Genomic DNA, 17,897 nt, shown 5'->3' with positions numbered 1-17,897 from the left:
GCCGGGCTTGTCTTACGGCTGTCGGTTACCCGGACGCTGATATTCGCATCGCACGGCAGCATTCCTGCCAAGTGGGGGAGGCATCCGACGCTCGATTCTAGGATAGGATATGATAGCGATTATACAATACAGCTATGGGAAGACAACGCTTGATCGCTCAAGGATGTCGCAAGCACGATGGTCTCTCCACATTCTTTTTGTAGTAAAGGTTGGCACAAAATTTTTCCTCTTTACCATTTTTTAACTTAGACATATTGTCTAAAAATCGAAGTAAAGGATATCTCTTTGCCATTCTTTCTTTGAACATAGTTTAGCTGTTGTCTTTATACAAAACTGCATTTTTACCGGAAAAACGAAGTAAAAATCATACCTTGTCTATAGCTTGTGTCCCGGGAACCTGGAATCACAATCAAAATTGTTAGAGGCAAGAATTCGAAAGTTCCAAAACTTACTTCCATGGGATTTCACTCGTATCGATTCCGGACGCGTGAAGCATGTCCACATGCAAGAGCGCTTCCCTGCATTCTTCACGGTCGTCGTGATACTTCCTCTCCTTGCCGATGATTTGATACTTCTCGTGTCCTTTGCCCGCTATAACCTGGAAGAACCATCGCACAACTTCACGTCATTCACACGAGTAGATGCTTACCACTGCGTCCCCTTCTTCACCCATGGCAACCGCTGCTCGCACGGCGATCTTTCGGAGATCGTAGACAAACACCCTGTTGCCGTTCCATATGGGAGGATAGTAGCTCCTCTCGCCACACTTTAGATATTCGTCCATCGACCATCCGACACCAGCCAACATGTCGTCCAGAATTTCCACTGTTGAAAAGAAAGAGAGACAAGTGGATCAAACTCACGCTTTGCACAACTTCAAACTTACGGGGGTCCTCGGATCTCGGATTATCAGAAGTAAAAATGCAAACTTCGCTTTTTGCAGCAGCTATTTTAGCCATCACTGGTCGCTTTCCTCGATCTCTGTCTCCTCCACAGCCAACAACTGCACGGCAAGAACACACAAGAGTTAGAACAAGAAAACAATTTTCCGCAGCGCAGACAATTTACCTGTGATAATTCGCCGTGGACCACACTCTCGTACTGTGTCCAAAAGCCGAGACAAAGCGTCAGGAGTGTGCGCGTAATCAACGATGACGGCGAAGGGCTGTTCTTCGTCCACCAGTTCGACCCTTCCGGGAACGCTGTCCACCTCTTCTATCCCGCGAACAATATCTTCTAGTGGAGCATCAACAGCAATCCCCACTGAAACAGCCGCGAGAATGTTGTACACGTTGTGTCTTCCCAAAAGGCCTGACGATATCTCGATGTTCCCTCGGGGTGTCTTGACGAGAACGTTCGTCTCGAACAGTGTAAGTTGGATGTCGAGAGGATGCACATCAGCAGACTTTTCCATGCCGAACGTAACCACTGGCACTTTCGGATTTCCCAGCGAAACGAAGTAGCCTGCATTTGGATCGTCTATGTTAACGACTTTCCTGTGCCTCGCAGGGTCGACCATGCTGGCGAAAAGCTTTCCCTTGGCTTCCTTGTAACTGTCCTCGTTCTCGTGGTAGTCCATATGATCCCGAGTTAAATTCGTAAACACCGCAACGTCGAAATCGATTTCCTTGCACCGGTCCTGAGCAAGAGCGTGGGACGAAACCTCCATCACGCAGACCTCCGTCCTGTTATGAACCATCGTCGCCATCAACTTCTGGAGATAAACAGCGTCGGGAGTAGTGTGAGGAGCGTCTTGCTTGTGCTTTCCATGGATGGAGTAAGATATGGTACCGATCAAACCAGTCTTTAGTCCCATAGACTCGTAGATGCTTCTTAGAAGATAGGACGTAGTCGTTTTGCCATTGGTACCTGTGATGCCAACCACGGCCAAACTTTCCGACGGACGTCCATAGAAAGCACCAGCGAGAGCCGACAGGATCGAGTTCGTGTCACTGACTATCACCACTGCCTTGACGCTCTCACCGATCTCCACTTCTTTGGTGGCGACGATAACCACGGCTCCCTGCTCGGCTGCTTGAGGAACGAAGCTATGGCCGTCGGATGTTTCTCCAATGCAGCACACGAACATGTCGCCCGAGTTTACTTGACGGGAGTCGTGATGGATTCCAGAGATGATCACGTCCAAGTCTCCTTCCACAGACAATGGCACGACTTTGGCTTCGTCCAGGAGCTCCGTGAGTGTCATCTTGAATCTCGGTTCCTTGATCACACTCTCCTGGAGCTCTCCAAGCTCCAAGTTGAAAGATGGATCGTCCTTGTCAACTTTCACCTTTGGTGGGGGCGGAGCCTCCTCTGGTATGGATGCTTGTGCTCCTTCACCCTTTTCTTCCTCCTCTTCACTTCCATCGGATTCTTCCGAGGATTTCACCACCACATTCGCTGCTCGTCGCTTGGAAACCTTAGAAGCTTCATACCTCTCCCCCAAATCCTTGAGCTTGTTGAACATAGACGAGCTGTTCGCCACGCCATTCACCGCCGCCTTGTCCTGATCCGGTCCGCCATTCTTTCTCGGCTGGAACGCCTCCTCGGGCCCCTCCGCCTCAGGCGGATCATTTCCTGCCGAATCCGCATACCTGTGCTCGCCCTCGCCATCGCCTCCTCGTCGCGGCTTGCGCCCTCGGCTCCTGGTCGCGCACACAGCCACGGATCGATCGGAGCAAACCCTGGCGCCATTCCAGCCCGCGCGAGGCTGCGCAAGAACCCTAGACAGCGGCAATGGGCAAGAAAATGCGGCCAACGCCATGGACGAAGGTTTAAACCAGGGGCTAACGTCATATTCCAGCATCTACCAGAATATCCGGGAGAATAGTAGTACTGTCGAAACGGATGTAGCACAATTATCTTTGCCTTGATATACTTCAAGCATGGCTAAGGACGTCGACAAGCTTTTAGGGTTCTCTATAGACGATCCTAGCTATGTGACCGAGCACTATGACGCGGTATACAATATCACGACTGAGCTAGTAACTCGGTGAAGTTCTTACACCATACTTGGGGCCTAAAGGAGGAGTGAAAGCTGCGCATATTGTTCGTGAATGAGGTGGGATGTTTGTTCTTGCGGAATCCAAAAAGTCATGGAACTCATTCTTGAAACAATTTAAAATTTTATTCATGAAAAATGCGTCATTAAAATAAATGAAGAATTACTTTACTTTTTATTTACCACTTTTATTGTATTTGCCATAGCTTACAAATCCTAATTTTGTCTAAAGTTTAGGGTTTTCTAAGTAGACATGGTGAGTGAGGATATGCTGCAAAGCGGAGGAAACTCGGATGCTTGAGATCTTTGTGCAAGCCAGATCGAAGCTAAGGACATCAACTTTGCCAAGAGCTTTTGGGATGCGCTAGACGATCCCGAGTACGTGACGGAGCACCATGACGCGGTCTACAATATCACAACTACGCTCTTGGCTGATTACCTCCCGGAGAGTCCTACACCATACCGGGTCCTTAAAGGAGGAGTGGAAACCGATGGTATACTGATGGTGAACAGGGTGGGAGTTCTCTTCCTGGACTGGAAACCCCAGTCGGGAACTGGTGGAAATCCTTTTTTCGAGAATCTGGAGGATTACTTGAGACGCGCTGGACTTGAGGCATGGATACGCGCTCGCCATCAACGTGGAAGGCCGGCTCCTGCATGTCGTCGCTGCGTCTCTGGAAAGCGAGCTCAGAGTTTGGGCCGAGCCCGTCGCAGTGACGACGTGCTATGGAAATTTTGAGCAGCTCAAGACGACTGCCCGGATCTGGAGGGCCATTCGCATCTTCGTGGAGGAAGCGAGCCGCAAAGGACTCCTCGCGAGGCTGCAAGGCACGGCCATCCCTTGGCCGCTGAGGGACCTTGACAACGTCGTACAGCCGCATGACAGCAAGCTCTTCTTCACGCTTCGAAACTCGAGCGGAGAGATGGAAGCAGTCAAGTTTGCGTCGAGCTACTCGGGTGAGAACGCACTGGCGCTCAAAGCTGTGAAGCAAATCAGCGTGGACTGGTGGATGGTAAGCATGGAGTACCTCTCTCGTGACGCTGGGTGGGTGTCCGCAGTGGACGTGGTAGAAGGCGCTCGCAAAGACACAAATCATCTTGCCAAGATCAAGTCCTGCATTGCTCCTGCTGCGGCCACCGGACACTCGAAAGGTTTTGTGCACGGAGACTTGCGCCTGTGCAATGTTATGCTGAGAGCTAAAACTGAGGGCGGCCTGCCGGAGTATGAGGGAGTGGCCCCCTGGAGCGGACTTTGGCATGGCGATCAAGCAGGAGCACGATTATTCATAGACAAACTATGTTGATTAGCACACTCGGATTTTTGCTGACAACTTCACTCTTTCGATTCGATTTCTTTGCTCAGGATGCTGCCATGACCGAACAACGAACAGTACCTGATGGCGAGGAAAGTTGCAGTGTTGAAGATCTTTGCAGACGGGTTTATGGCTTGCAGGTGAGGCGACACTATCCTTGAGAAGAAAGGATATATTCGAAGGGGCATGGTCAGTGCAGCTTTTCAACAGAGCGGTCCCAGCGTTCGAGAGTTTCTCGACGACACGAAAACTTCTACCATGGATCAGGACAAACGTGTTCTGGAGACTCTGGAGTCGAGGCTGAAGAGCGTCTTGACAGTGATAGCAGCCGGGGCTTCATGCTGTAAGTTGGCCCGAGTTACGGAAGTCTGGCACCCGAGACTCCGGGCTCGTGCTGTATGGAGACTGACTTTCCGGAACCCGTGACAGTGGTTCGCCATGCATCTTCAAGCTCACGAGCAATGGTTCCAGTGTTCAGCGAAGACACTTTTACGTGCACCGTCTTCTGGATCTTCCGGAGAAGCATCAACAGCCGCATGAAGCTCGATACTGTGGAGTCTGGATTCCAGTCGTGGCTCGACTTCCATGGAAGCAATGGCCTTGAGCGAGAGAGGCTCAGTTTGCTGAATTCGTAATCAAAGCGGAGCTCGGGATTCTCGGAAGTTGGAGCAGAAGACGAGCCAGGAGGAAAATGGCTAAGCATCGTCTCTAAGGTGGAAGCACAATGGAACTCTTGGAGCTTCGGCAATGCCATAGTCTTCCTTGCTTGTATCTAAAGTTCGTTTCTTTGTTCTCCAGCAGCCGAGTAGCATACTCGCTTCAAGCTGCCGGTTTTGAATCGCCATCGACAGGCCAATGCACAAGCTCTATGCAGTGATCATCTACCCGGCCATAACTCTCGCAGGATTCCTCGGAGATCGCGGCGATCTTCACTCGCGTGATTTCTAAAACTTTCGCTGCTACAAGAGCTCAACAAATCTCATAGCGAGAAAGAGGTGGTAAAGCGATCCCATAAGAACAAAGTCATCACAAGCTGGGGAAGAAAATCCAGGAGAAGAAAGAGGAGTACCGCTGCTTTAGAGGAGGATGAGGGCTTTCCATCGACGGGTAGAGAGGAGCTCCACCCGAGAGAGTTCCATCACCACTATTCTACTTTGGGTGCTCTTTCCTCCTTGGCGAGGTAGCGAAGGGCTAGAGCGAAGCACAGGATGAAGAAAGGGACGACGAATTGGAGCACCTTGATGAGGAGATCGCTACGATCCGGCGCCGATGGGGCCGCTTGAGTCGAAGATCCCGAGTAGGAGTACGATGGCTTGCTGGGAAATGTGGACGCGTTCGCTCTCCCGATCACGTATTCCTTCATCATCGCTCGCGCGCTGTTGCTGTGGCCGACGTTCTCGAAATCATCCGTGGCATCCTTGCCTAGAAAGGACGAAGAATATCGAATCAAATCTTTCGAGAACCAAGAAAAAAAAAAAGAGGAACCAGGTCTATCGAATCAAATCTTTCGAGAACCAAGAAAAAAAAAAAGAGGAACAAGGTCTGGACCTGTCGATGCGATAATCACCTCATCTCCGCCGGGATGATCCAGCAGGAACTTCGTCACATCGTAGACCTGAAGATCAATCAATTCAAGAGCGAGGGAGGGGCAAGTCAATCCAAGCGAACAAATCTCTCCACCTTGCCATCGACAACGATCCAGCAATCGTCCCTGGTGGAGTGCTTCAACACATCCTCCAATGTGTAGAGCGCCGTCTCCAACTCCCCCGCGCCGGAGAAGCTCTCGCCCATAGATTCGCCAAAGAAAACAAAGAACCCTAATTCTGGGAGAATATGCTTACCGGGCGATCGGCGTATATCTCCGGTGGGATACGCCCATAGCGCCCGGGCGATCTCCCGCGAGGGAGGGGGGAGCGTAGCTGGGGTTTTGGCATTCGCCATAGCCCGCCATACCGGCATTGGCGGGCAGTGCGAGTGATTTTCACGCTCTCGATGGAGACGATCGCCGATGCTCCAGGGCAGCGCAATTGCTAAGGCCGTGTGATGAGAGGATCGATCGTCGCGCTGCCATCGCTACCGCTGCTGCTCGACGAATTGGGGTTTGCGACAATGCGCGCCGGTGATCGCTGGAGCGGGAATCTCGCCCGGCGCTGGCGAGTTCGGGGCAGAGTAGCCGGGCGGCGGCCAATGCGGGAGCTCCGGCTAGGTTTGTCCGCCCTCTCCCAGCTCCAAATCTCTCGCAGCTCCATCGCTACGTCGCAACCCTAGTGGGATCGTCTCTAGGGTTTAGTCGCGCTCGGGCACGCACAGCGTAGGTTTCTGGGCAGATCATAGATTACAATTGGGGGAGAGGAAGAAGATCATCGCAGTAGCATTGGACAGGTGATGGGATTTGTATGAGATGCCAGCGTCTCAGCCAGCCGCCGCGCGTATCAACTTACAGGAGCTCAAAGCCCGGCTCTCCAAGATCCTGGGACCGGACAAGGAGAGCCAATACTTTAGCATTTTTTCCAGATTTTTGAGCCACCGGCTGAGCAAGACCGAGCTCGACCGCCAAGTGGTGCTCGCCATCGGCAAGGAGAACGTAGCTCTCCACAACCAGCTGGTGCGAGCGATCCTCTACAATGCCGCGGTGTGCTCCCCCCAGGCGCCGCTCCCGCCGCTGCCCGCCGCCGCCGCCGCGATCCTCACGTCGCCTCGCAAGAACAGGACGGGGATCCGCAAGGCAAAGGAGACCTTGAAGCGTCCGCGTCTCGTTCCCGGCCACCACCTCGACAAAGCTTCGCCGAGAGAGGACGGCGCCGCCGCCGCGATCACCACCACCACCACCTCTCCTCTCTCCGCGGAAGAGGCGGCGGCGGCCGACGAGCAGCAGCAAGAGTGTACATTATGGAACGCCTGGTCGGTGCGAGCGCCGCTAGGGACACCGTTTTGCGTGGGAAGTGTGGGATCGGCCCAGCGAGCGGCGGTGTTGAAGCAGCCGCCACACCACCATCACCACCACCACCACCACCACCACCACCACCTTACACATTCTTTAGTAGGGGATAGTATAGAGGACGAGTGCCTGGAAGCAAGTGATCTGCCAGATGGAGATGGCATGCGGCGACGCATGGAAGAAGTTGCTATAGTGGAGCAGGGACTACAGGGGGTGAGCCACGAGTGCGGGCATGTACTCAACCAGGCGCTCGACGTTTACCTCAAGCGGATCATCGGAGCTTCCGTGGAGTTTGTACAGTCGAGGAGGAAAGATGGAGGAGACAAGCAGCAGCATGGATTCCAGAGCTCAACGTCGGCAGCGGCGGCACTGAATGGTGTGGTTTGGGGTGGATCTTCGCACCACCTCTTGCAAGGCCCGGCAGGAGTGGTGGAGTCGAAACAGCTTGTTGGTGGTGCTGGTGCTGGTACTGGTGCTGCCGCTGCTGGGCAGATCTCGGCGTTGGATTTCAAGGTGGCGATGGAGGCCAACCCGCAGCTGCTGGGAGAGAACCAGCCGCTTCACCTGGAGCGGATCATGCTGCGGGTGTTTGACGAGCAGGAGAAGCGAAACTTTCGTCGCCACCATGAGCAGCAGTTGCAACCATCGGCGCAGCTGCAACCATTGCCAGCATTGCAGCAACCGCAGTTACAACCATCACAGCATCAACATCAACATCAACAACACCAACACCAGCAGCAGCAGCAGCAGCGGCAGCAGCACCATCACCACCTTCACCACCACCACCATCATCAGCAGCAGGCACAACACCAGCATCAGCAGGAGCTACAACACCAGCAGCAGCAGCAGCAGCAGCAGCAGCGACAAGTTTTGTAATAGTTCTCAAGCACAGGTTCTTGTGATTTCTACTTCTCTTCTCTCCTCCATCTTTTCTTCGTTTACTCCCCTCTCCCCCTGGGTTTACTCTCGTTGTGTATCAACACACATTCCTTTTGGAGTTTGGAATGGGGAACCACTGTAGCAAAGCTTCTCTTTCTCTCTAATGACGGAATTGACCATCGTTGACTTCCATGGACGTTGACTCTTGTGTTGACTTTGATGGACCGCAAGCAGTGTGTGGCGCTTGTGCGGTCTTGTAAGACTCTGTGCGAGGCAAAAAAAATCCATGCCCGGGTTACACTAGTGACGGGCTGTGACGTTTTCGTCGCCAACAAGTTAGTTGAGATGTACGGCCGGTGCGGGAGCGCAAGCGATGCTAGGCGGGTGTTTGACGGGCTGCCGTACAAAGATTCCTTCTCTTGGAATCTCATGCTGACAGCATATGCTCGGAACGGGCATCTGCGGGAGGCAAAGCGGCTGTTTGACGTGATGGTTGAGAGGGACAAGATCTCTTGGACGGTGATGTTGGTTTTGTTCTCCGAGAAGGGCTTTCTGATCGATGCGGCTGATTTGTTTTACAGAATGCCAGAATGGGATATTGTAGCGTGGAACTCGATGCTTTTAGCGCATGCCCATTACGGGCATCTAGATGATGTTCTTCAAATTCTTTACGAAATGCCTGAATGGGGCGCGGTCTCCGTTAATGCGCTTCTTGTAGCTTACAAAAGCCACGGCTGTCTCGATAAGTGCTTTGATATGTTCGATTCTCTGCCAGAAAGAGATTTGAAACTCTGGAGTGCGATGCACTCGGCAATTGCCACTCTTGGGCATCCGGAACAAGTCTGGAACTTCTTTCATAAGATGCCCGAGTGGGACTTGGTATCTTCAACGACGATGCTGGCTTCTCTGTCTCAAACTGATAAGCTCCACAAAGCAAATAGAATCTTCCAAATGATGCCCCAGAAGAACATAGTTTCATGGACAGCAATCATAAACGCCCACGTCCGCAGTGGAGATTTGCACCAGGCAGCCACCTTGTATGAGTCAATGCCCGAGTGGGATTTGGAATCCTCCACAGCCATGATCACGGCATATGCTGAATACGGAGCCGTAGCACGGGCCAAATCTGTGTACGACAGCATGAAAGAAAGGAGCATGGCCTCGTGCACAGCCTTGTTATCTGCGTACAGTCATGCCGGGGATTTGGAAAATGCCGTGAGAGCGATGGACTGGATGCCGGAGCACAACCAAACATCGTCGCTAACAATGGTTCTGGCATTTGCCCGGTATGGGCATCTGGGCGATGCGCAAACGCTGTACGAACAGATTCCGGAACGGAATGTGGCGGCATCGACGGCCATGGTCGCTGCCTTTGTCTACGCTGGCCACGTGGACGGTGCCAGACAGACCTTTGACAGAATGCCTGAGGCGGATCTGGTCGCGTGGACGGCCATGATTGCAGCGTATGCCCAGAGTGGTCATTCGTCGAGCGCGATTGATCTCTACAATGCGATGGTGATGGTGGAGTTCCCGGATGGAGTGAGCTTCCTGTCTCTTTTAATTGCTAAAACCCACGCAGGCAAGACACGGGAGGCAAGAGATTGCTTTGTCTCGATGGCATTTGATTATGGGATTGCTCCCACCAAGCAGCACTACTGCTGCGTGCTTGATCTCTTGGGCAGGAGTGGACGACTCGGAGAAGCGAGAGATCTAATGGAAACAATGCCATTTGTGCCAGATGCGCTCGAAATGAGGTGTTTCTTGGGAGCTTGCAAGGCGAGGTGGAAAGAATTTGTAAAGTATGGCGCAAAGGAGGCTATAGAATTCGATCATAGGGACCCCGCAGCGTATGTAATAGTAGCAAACGCTCTCACAAATTAATTACTCCATTGGCAAGCCGAGCCCCTCGACGACGTATCTAGGGTTTATGGCGTTCCGGAGAAAGGTCGTGGAGCGCCTCACTTCGACTGGCCTTCCCGGCAGCGCTCCTCCGCGAGGTAAGCCAGAGGTTTCTCTCCAGAGCTACATTTTTGGATTCAGGATCCAGGGAGCGGTGGCATCCCCGGATCATCGATGTTACCACGGCGGACGACTACAAGCACTTGCTACACAAAATCAAAGCGAGTAAGTCCTCCTCTCATTCATTGCCAATGCCAATGAAGTGATTTTTCTCTTCTCCATTTTTCCTCTGCCTAGCTCCGATCTCCTTCGGCGTTGTGTTCTTCACGTCGGAGGAGCGTTCCAATTCATGTAAGTGCCTCTTTCTTTCTCTCAAGATTGAGATCCGCTTGTGTGTCTAGGCCAGGAATCCGAGGACGCTGTGTACAAAATAGCCAAGAGAAATTCAGAGGTGACATTTTTGAGGCTCGAGGTGGAAGAGGTATCAAAACAATGGAAGACAAGATTTCATGCACATCTCAACGTCGATCTCTTTGTTTGACAGGAGGGAATCCAAGAGATTGTGGGGCAAATAGACACATCACGACTGGTAATGTTTCCTCTCTTGTCGCATTTTTGAGCTTCAAATCGTTCCTTTGCCTGGCTTGTGTGTAGCCAACCTTTTATTTCTACAAGGGAGGAGATGTGGTGGGAAAGCTCATCGGATCGTCTCCTTCCAAGCTCGAGGACTTGGTGGTGAGCTTCATCCATCACAAGGAACTAAGACGCCACATACGCGTCAACGAGTTCTAGCCAGGAAGCTTTGCAGCTATTCAAATGAGTGTGTTGTTTCATACAAGCTTTTTATTTTTATTTTCAATTTTAGTAGTACTAAGATATTTAATTAGAATTTCTAAAAATATATCTTCATTAAGCATGAAATGGTAAAATAAAAATAACAAAAGTAAAAAATTAATATAATAAAAGATTATTATCATATCTTTTAAATATAACAGAAAACAAATGTTGTGAAGACGTTAATTCATTATTTTGCTAAAGATTAAGATGTTTATTGAATCATAAAGCTGTAGTAGAAGTAATTTGTTTTCTTTATAAAAAAGATTGAATATTTCTTTATGAATATTTAAGATTTCTTTTCATTCAAAATGAAAAGAACTTTTATATACTATCTTCAAACTATAATAAAGACTACATCTATTAATTTAAACTTTACTTTTTTTATATGCATAATAACACATTAACAAAAAAAATAATTATAAAGTTGTTAGGATTTCACTATATAATTTAAACCATTAAGAAAATCTAAACAATTAAAAGAAACTAGAAAAGATTCTTAAAGAAAAAACTATTATAAAACTTCTCTCCATATAATTTTGTATTTTAGGTTATTGTGTTAACAACAGAATAAATTACTATAAGCATTTTTTTTTACAAAATCACAATATATGTTACAAATAAATAGAAAGCATCTCATTTTATTTATTAATGATACATACTTCGGAGCACCAAAGGATGGCATGGCCTTCAAAGAAGAGCACAAGCCAAGCAAAACTTTAATAACAAAACTTTATAAATGATAAACTAATGTATATACAACTTTCTGTTACATGAAATTAGTCCTAATTAAACGTGTGGATTATAGAGCGCCTGAGGTCTACATTTTCGTGTGTGTGAGGAGCCACCGAGGAGGAACACCTAGGGTTCTACAGGACCGTCTGGTAAGTAAAGCTCTCCCAGAGCTCCAGAGCTCCTCTCCCTCATCGATCTCCTCCCAGGCGCAAGCGCAAGCGAGCATGGACGCCACAGCTCTGTCGCGCATCGGCCTGGCCGGCCTGGCCGTCATGGGCCAGAATCTGGCGCTCAACATCGGCGAGAAGGGCTTCCCCATCTCCGTCTACAATCGCACCGCCAGCAAGGTGGACGAGACCGTGGAGCGCGCCAAGGCGGAGGGAAATCTCCCCCTCGCCGGCTACCGCAACCCGCAGGACTTCGTCCTCTCCATCCAGCGCCCCCGATCCGTGATCATCCTCGTCAAGGCCGGCGCCCCGGTGGATCAGACCATTGCCACGCTCGCCCAGTTCATGGAGCCCGGCGACTGCATCATCGACGGCGGCAACGAGTGGTACGAGAACACCGAGAGGAGGATCGCCGCCGCCAAGGAGAAGGGTCTCCTCTACCTGGGGATGGGAGTCTCCGGTGGCGAGGAGGGCGCCCGCCATGGCCCGTCTCTCATGCCTGGAGGGACGCCCGAGGCCTACCGCTACGTCGAGGACGTCGTCAAGAAGATCGCGGCCCAGGTAGACGATGGTCCGTGCGTCACCTACGTCGGCCCCGGCGGAGCTGGGAACTTCGTCAAGATGGTCCACAATGGGATCGAGTATGGCGACATGCAGCTCATCTCCGAGGCCTACGACGTCCTCAAGTCGGTCGGCGGCCTCACCAACGAGGAGCTCCACCAAGTTTTCGCGGAGTGGAACCGTGGCGAGCTCGAGAGCTTCCTGGTGGAGATCACCGCGGACATCTTCTCCGTCAAGGATGACAAGGCTGGTGGCGACCTCGTTGACAAGATCTTGGACAAGACTGGGATGAAAGGCACTGGGAAGTGGACTGTCCAGCAGGCTGCCGAGCTCTCCATCGCGGCTCCCACCATAGCTGCGTCGCTCGACTCGCGGTTCTTGAGCGGGCTCAAGGAGGAGCGCGTTGCTGCCGCTGCTATCTTTGCCGAGGCTGGGCTGCCCGATGTGCTCAACCACGTCGCGGTGGACAAGAAGCAGCTGGTTGATGATGTGAGGAAGGCGCTGTACGCGTCCAAGATCTGCAGCTATGCGCAGGGGATGAATCTGCTGCGAGCCAAGAGCCTGGAGCAGGGGTGGAAGCTCGACTTGGGCGAGCTTGCCAGGATCTGGAAAGGTGGCTGTATCATCCGGGCCGTGTTCCTGGACCGGATCAAGAAGGCGTACGATCGGAACTCGAACCTGGCGAGCTTGTTGATCGATCCTGAGTTTGCGAAGGAGATGGTGGAGCGGCAGGCGGCGTGGAGGAGAGTGGTGAGCCTGGCTGTGAGTGCGGGGATTAGTACTCCTGGCATGACTGCGAGCTTGGCTTACTTCGATACTTACCGTCGAGGGAGACTTCCGGCCAATCTCGTCCAGGCCCAGCGCGACTACTTCGGTGCGCACACTTACGAGCGAGTGGATATGAGCGGCTCCTTCCACACTGAGTGGCACAAGCTGGCCAAGCACAGCACCAACCTCCGGGCGCTCATCTGAAAGCAAGCAAGCACGGGAGACGAAGAAGAGCGATCAGGTTCGCTAAGAAAAGAAAAATAAGAGGAACTCTTACCAGGCAGGCAGGCAAGTTGAATTGCTTGTACGTCTAGTTTTGGTTTTGGTAGTGGCTCGCTCCATTTTGATTCTTGGAGCAGCTTGATCTTGTTGCTCATTTTTGTGGTTTTTGGTCACTCTCTCAGTTGCTAATAAGCTATATGTCGTACTTTTAATCGTTCGCGTAAAAGCTCTTCCACCTAGAACACGCAAGCACGTATCAGTAGAACACCGTGATTTCTTGCGTAAACGCTTACGGGTGTTCGGTCTTTATCATCACGAATCGGCGCAGCTGAAACAAATATCAAAGGACAGTTTAAACGCAGTTCATGAAAGAAAGTTTCTACTCACACTGGTTGACCACTGTTCGTCAGCTTGAATCTCCATGACGAGCATCACCTCTCAAGAAATGTCGCCAAGACTCCTTTCTCTTGGTCCAGAGTCGTGCAGTCGAGAGCCGGCACTGATCTTGCTCCGCTGCTTGCGTGACAGCCTCGAGAGCAAGCCATGCTTTCTCTTCTCGTCCGGGACAGCGTAGATGTTGTAGAGTAGCACGTAAGGCGCGGAGCTCTCGGGCTGGAGCTTCACCACTCTCTCGGCAGCAAGCTCGGCTCTCTTTAAGTCGCCATGGACCTTGCAAAGGTTGAGGAACGTCGTCCAAGTCAGCGGGTCGGCCTCGTAAGGCATGGTGTGGAGAACGTCCTCGGCTCTCTGGAGCTGGCCACACCGTCCGAGGTTGTCGATGAGGAGATTGAAATGCTCCACCCCGGGGACCAAGCCGTGGTCCTCGACCATGGACACGAACATCACCTCGCCTTGAGAGAGCAAACCGACGTGGTTGCATGTAAGTAGCACCCCCGTGAAAGTTACGTTGTCCGGCCTCGTCCCGTCCAGCACCATCGCCTGGAAGACGAGCATTCCACAGTCCCCTTGCCCGCTCTGTGCATATCCGTGGATTATCATGTTCCACGAGACCACGTCCACCTCCGGCAGATCGTAAAGCAAGTACTCCCTGGCGGTGTCGACGCGACCCTTCTGAGCGTTGAGGAACAGGATGGAGTTCCAGATCCATACCGTCCTGGCCGGGAACTTATTGAAGAGTGACTTCGCTCCATCAAAGTGACCGTTCTCAGCAAAGGCAGTGAGGAGCACCGACCACGCAGGAGCTGTCCGGCACGGCATTGTGTCGAAGAGTCGTTTGGCCGTCTGGACATCTTCGTTCATCCCGTAGGCTCGAATCATGCACGTCCAGGCCACCGAGTCCGGCTCCGGCATGGAGTCGAACAAGCGCTTGGCTTCCTCGAGGTGGCCGTTCTCTCCAAGAGCTTGCATCACAGCACTCCAAGCTATGGTGTCCCTGAGCGGCATGGCTTGGAACATCTTGGTCGCGGTCTCGACGTATCCCTGTTCCCCAAAGCCTTGAAGTGCTGCAGTCCAGGAGACGATATCCCGCTCCGGCATGCTCCAAAACAAGCTGCTCGCTTTCTCGAGATGTCCGTTCTGGGCATAAGCCACCAGCATGACGTTCCAAGTCACTACGTTCTGGCTCGGCATCCTCGCAAACATCCTGCCAGCCGAGTCCAAATGCGCGTTCTGTGCGTATTCCGCAATGATGGCTGTCCACGATGCCGCATCCCTGTATGGCATTCGATCGAAGAGCTGCTTTGCGTCTTCCAGCCTCCGTCCCTTGGCATACCCCTGGATCATGTAGTTCCACGAGAGTGTGTTCCATTGGGGGATCCTCTCGAACAGTATCCTTGCTTCGTCGAGCCGGCCGTGTTGACACAGCGAGGAGACGACGGTTGTCCAGGAGGTGAGGTTGAGCTGCGGCATGACTTGGAACATCGAGCACGCCTCGTCGAGATGCCCGTGACGGGCATATCCAGTCAAGAGAGCGTTCCAGGTCACCACGTTCCACTGCGGCATCTTGTCGAAGAAATCGCTGGCTTCCCGGAGTCGAGAGTGTTCAGCGAAGCCACTGACCATGCTGGTCCAGGACACCACCCCCTTGTCTCGCATCGAGTCGAACATCTCCTTGGCCTCCCGGAGATACCCGTTCTGGGTATAGGCCGTGAGCATAATCGTGTTGCCGTGAACGCCTGGGTCCTCGACTTTGTCGTAGATCTTGCGAGCTTCGGCAACGCTGCCGCATTTTCCGAACATGTTGATGAGGAGGTTTGCGAGGAAGACGCTGTCGTAGTGCAAACTCTTGAGAATCAGTTGATGGGCCTGCCTGCCCTGTTGAAGATCCTTGCACTCGGTGCACGATCTCACGAGTTGGACGTAGTAATGAATGTCGTGTGGCGGTGGACAGTACCTGAGTGGCTTTGCAGATAGCATCCCAGATGAGAATCACCACTTTGTTGATCGTCATAGTCTTATCTTGCTAATGTAGTGAGGCAAACCCATCTCTGGCAACGGGATACCATACTCTGCGAGCTTCGCTTCGAAATTTCTCATGATAGTAGTATATGCCTGAAAAATCAGAGAATATCAGTTTGAAAACATTTAGAGGTTTGATACATACCTTCGTTACCCGTCCCAACTCGTAATACAAAGTCTTGATCTGTTGATTCTTTGCTTCCAACATCTTGTCAATGCCATACTTCACAAGATGCACTGTAGCAGGATCCATTTTGCCATTCCCCAATGCCTCTCCAAGTTGTGCTTCCTGTAGGACTTTCTTACTTTTTCTCTACAGTCTCTAGGCACAAAAGTGTACCTTCTTTTCGAGCTGTTCCCCAAGCACCTGGACTTGTCTCTGAAGGAGGGTGCTTTTTACACCGCACTTTTGTTGGACATCAAAGACACAAGCTTCAAATCTTGCGTACAGATCGTCCCGATCAGCTTGGACCTGTTTCATGAAGTAAGCAAGGATGTTGAGCATAAGCAAAACAACAAGCAGCTTACTTTTTCAAGTTTATCCAAAACTATCCTATATTCCCACTCGAGCTGGCTTGTGTGCTTCAGAACATCTGAATGTTGGCCTCGTAGTTGCAGTAGTGATTGTCGATCCTGCATATGACGTTTATATTTTCGAGAGGAAACCAGTATCCTAATTACCTTTTCGTGGCTGTCCAGCTGTTTTCTCAGGCTTTCAACTTCTTTCAGAGACCGTGTCAAAGGTTCTGTCAGCCTCTTGTTTTCTTGCGAGATCTCGTACATAAGCTTTTCATTTGCTTGTTCTTTTCTCTTCATGTCGTTGATATCTTCCTGTTTTAAAGGCGCAGCTTAGAAAGACGGCACTCACGCGCTCAAACAAAAGGTACCTTCAGCGTCTTAATGAGGTCAAGGTTGTTCTGAGTGATATCATTGTAGTAGCATTTGATTTCAGAGAAAGCTTTTTCGTGCTTTTTTATAAGCTCTGAAATATGCAAGTTTTTACGCTCTTCAATTTCATGAATCTCTTGTTTTCTGCGAAGATCGTTTTCGGCTTGCACTTGTCTCATCTGGCAAAGGTAAAACGCTATGAAATATAGGAAGCCAAAGAAAACAGACGCACCTTTTTCTCCGTTTTAAGCAGCAAATCCTTGGCATTTATATCAAACTCTCGCCTCATTTTGGTAATCTCCTTTGCGTGATCCTACCAGAACAAGTTGCCCAAGTTGTAAACAAGACGACAGTGCCAGCAAAAAACTCCCACCTGTTTCATTTGCTTCAGTTGTTCTTCGTAACTCAGCTCAACCTCCCTGATCTTATCTTTCAAGTCACGCTGTTCGTCCCTGCAGATATTTCCCAGAGCTGTCATGAGACAAGCCCGTCAGCTCCAGATCTTACGGTAAGTCGTTAGTTTGAAACGAAAAGAAGAAAAACAGAAATGGAGAACTTACAAGAGCTGGCTTTCTCGAGTGGCTGCTTCTTCTCGCTGTAGCTTCAAAGCAAGCTCGTTATCCCCCTTGACAGTACTCACGAGAACTTGTTGCTCATATAGAAGATGCTTCATCTTCTGGCTGAAAACCTGTAGAGAAAAAAAAACTATGAGCATAGAGATCAATACTGTACGAAAAAAAACAATGGATTGCCTTGAGGTCAGTTTGATGCTTCTCAGCAATCTCCTCCATTTGTCTATCCTTGATCCGCAGTTCCGCCTCCGCATGCTCCCTTTCTTTCTTTTTGATTTCCATGAAACAATTTAGCTTGTCCTGCTCGGCCAATATTACTCGAGAAATCCACGGAGCGCTACTACGAATCCTAACCAGAATCACGAGCTTACCCTCTCAATCTGCGAGCGATTTCTCTGCTTGGCCTCCTTGTCTCTCTCGGCAGTGATCCCATCGATCTGAGCTTGAAGCTCCTGTATGCTCGGCCCAGCATCCACAGCCGCCGCTGCCGCATCCTTCCCTTTGCCCTTACCGGCATCCTTCTTCTTTGGCGCCATAGCTACAGCTCCTCACAAGAGAGTGAAACCCTGGTAGAATGTGACGAAAGAATGACACGCTACATTCTCTTACTCGATCGCGCACCGTCGGATCTCACACTTGCGCATCCGACCGTCCGCTCACTCCCGCCCTTTGGCGCAAAACCGCCTTTGAAACTCAAGAGCC

At 51.1% G+C, this 17,897-nt stretch overlaps 8 protein-coding genes across 11 annotated transcripts; 4 read left to right on the top strand and 4 right to left on the bottom strand.

Annotated features, from left to right (window-relative positions):
* Nucleotides 1-256: 256 nt before the first annotated feature.
* Nucleotides 257-2,773, bottom strand: LOC9636988 (UDP-N-acetylmuramoyl-L-alanyl-D-glutamate--2,6-diaminopimelate ligase MurE homolog, chloroplastic). Its single transcript, XM_002972612.2, has 5 exons — nucleotides 1,069-2,773; nucleotides 887-1,003; nucleotides 650-825; nucleotides 453-598; nucleotides 257-397 (listed from the first exon to the last, which is right to left on the bottom strand). The coding sequence occupies exons 1-5, from the start codon at nucleotides 2,762-2,764 to the stop codon at nucleotides 376-378; spliced, it is 2,157 nt and encodes a 718-aa protein (XP_002972658.2). The 5' UTR covers nucleotides 2,765-2,773; the 3' UTR covers nucleotides 257-375.
* Nucleotides 2,774-5,296: 2,523 nt separating this feature from the next.
* LOC9636987 (cytochrome B5) lies at nucleotides 5,297-6,293 on the bottom strand. Its single transcript, XM_002972611.2, has 3 exons — nucleotides 5,995-6,293; nucleotides 5,863-5,929; nucleotides 5,297-5,736 (listed from the first exon to the last, which is right to left on the bottom strand). The coding sequence occupies exons 1-3, from the start codon at nucleotides 6,271-6,273 to the stop codon at nucleotides 5,459-5,461; spliced, it is 624 nt and encodes a 207-aa protein (XP_002972657.2). The 5' UTR covers nucleotides 6,274-6,293; the 3' UTR covers nucleotides 5,297-5,458.
* A 400-nt stretch (nucleotides 6,294-6,693) lies between these two features.
* Nucleotides 6,694-8,317, top strand: LOC112347176 (basic-leucine zipper transcription factor A-like). The gene has a single exon (XM_024677584.1). It carries the CDS (start codon nucleotides 6,716-6,718, stop codon nucleotides 8,126-8,128), a length of 1,413 nt encoding a protein of 470 aa, XP_024533352.1. The 5' UTR covers nucleotides 6,694-6,715; the 3' UTR covers nucleotides 8,129-8,317.
* Nucleotides 8,318-8,350: 33 nt separating this feature from the next.
* Nucleotides 8,351-10,012, top strand: LOC112347255 (pentatricopeptide repeat-containing protein At4g02750-like). Its single transcript, XM_024677876.1, has one exon. The coding sequence runs from the start codon at nucleotides 8,351-8,353 to the stop codon at nucleotides 10,010-10,012; it is 1,662 nt and encodes a 553-aa protein (XP_024533644.1).
* On the top strand, nucleotides 9,970-10,946 carry LOC9636986 (thioredoxin-1). Of its 3 annotated transcripts, none has more exons than XM_024677586.1 (6): nucleotides 9,970-10,128; nucleotides 10,179-10,255; nucleotides 10,328-10,381; nucleotides 10,437-10,511; nucleotides 10,575-10,619; nucleotides 10,685-10,946. In XM_024677586.1, exons 1-6 carry the CDS (start codon nucleotides 10,059-10,061, stop codon nucleotides 10,820-10,822), a joined length of 459 nt encoding a protein of 152 aa, XP_024533354.1. In that variant the 5' UTR covers nucleotides 9,970-10,058; the 3' UTR covers nucleotides 10,823-10,946. The 3 variants fall into 3 exon arrangements, with proteins under 3 accessions (XP_024533354.1, XP_024533355.1, XP_024533353.1); XM_024677587.1 differs by having other exon boundaries at nucleotides 10,172-10,255; nucleotides 10,432-10,511; nucleotides 10,706-10,946; XM_024677585.1 differs by having other exon boundaries at nucleotides 10,172-10,255; nucleotides 10,432-10,511.
* A 685-nt stretch (nucleotides 10,947-11,631) lies between these two features.
* Nucleotides 11,632-13,529, top strand: LOC9651736 (6-phosphogluconate dehydrogenase, decarboxylating 2, chloroplastic). Its single transcript, XM_002972828.2, has 2 exons — nucleotides 11,632-11,748; nucleotides 11,806-13,529. The coding sequence occupies exons 1-2, from the start codon at nucleotides 11,638-11,640 to the stop codon at nucleotides 13,297-13,299; spliced, it is 1,605 nt and encodes a 534-aa protein (XP_002972874.2). The 5' UTR covers nucleotides 11,632-11,637; the 3' UTR covers nucleotides 13,300-13,529.
* On the bottom strand, nucleotides 13,318-15,721 carry LOC9651735 (pentatricopeptide repeat-containing protein At4g02750). 2 transcript variants are annotated; one of them, XR_002992679.1, is made up of 3 exons: nucleotides 13,705-15,721; nucleotides 13,611-13,645; nucleotides 13,318-13,553 (listed from the first exon to the last, which is right to left on the bottom strand). XR_002992679.1 is itself a non-coding variant. In XM_024677582.1 (2 exons), exon 1 carries the CDS (start codon nucleotides 15,691-15,693, stop codon nucleotides 13,756-13,758), a length of 1,938 nt encoding a protein of 645 aa, XP_024533350.1. In that variant the 5' UTR covers nucleotides 15,694-15,721; the 3' UTR covers nucleotides 13,318-13,645; nucleotides 13,707-13,755. The 2 variants fall into 2 exon arrangements, 1 of the variants encoding a protein (XP_024533350.1); XM_024677582.1 differs by having other exon boundaries at nucleotides 13,318-13,645; nucleotides 13,707-15,721.
* Nucleotides 15,714-17,890, bottom strand: LOC9651734 (growth arrest-specific protein 8 homolog). The gene is made up of 11 exons (XM_024677588.1): nucleotides 17,567-17,890; nucleotides 17,376-17,495; nucleotides 17,184-17,311; nucleotides 16,997-17,075; nucleotides 16,856-16,936; nucleotides 16,623-16,802; nucleotides 16,417-16,566; nucleotides 16,264-16,368; nucleotides 16,076-16,207; nucleotides 15,881-16,024; nucleotides 15,714-15,828 (listed from the first exon to the last, which is right to left on the bottom strand). Exons 1-11 carry the CDS (start codon nucleotides 17,729-17,731, stop codon nucleotides 15,724-15,726), a joined length of 1,389 nt encoding a protein of 462 aa, XP_024533356.1. The 5' UTR covers nucleotides 17,732-17,890; the 3' UTR covers nucleotides 15,714-15,723.
* Nucleotides 17,891-17,897: the final 7 nt, after the last annotated feature.

Source organism: Selaginella moellendorffii, unplaced genomic scaffold, assembly GCF_000143415.4.
Source record: "Selaginella moellendorffii unplaced genomic scaffold, v1.0 SELMOscaffold_20, whole genome shotgun sequence".
Taxonomy (NCBI): Eukaryota; Viridiplantae; Streptophyta; class Lycopodiopsida; order Selaginellales; family Selaginellaceae; genus Selaginella; species Selaginella moellendorffii.
Note: the sequence above shows the minus strand (reverse complement) of the source record. Positions and strands in the feature narration are given on the sequence as shown.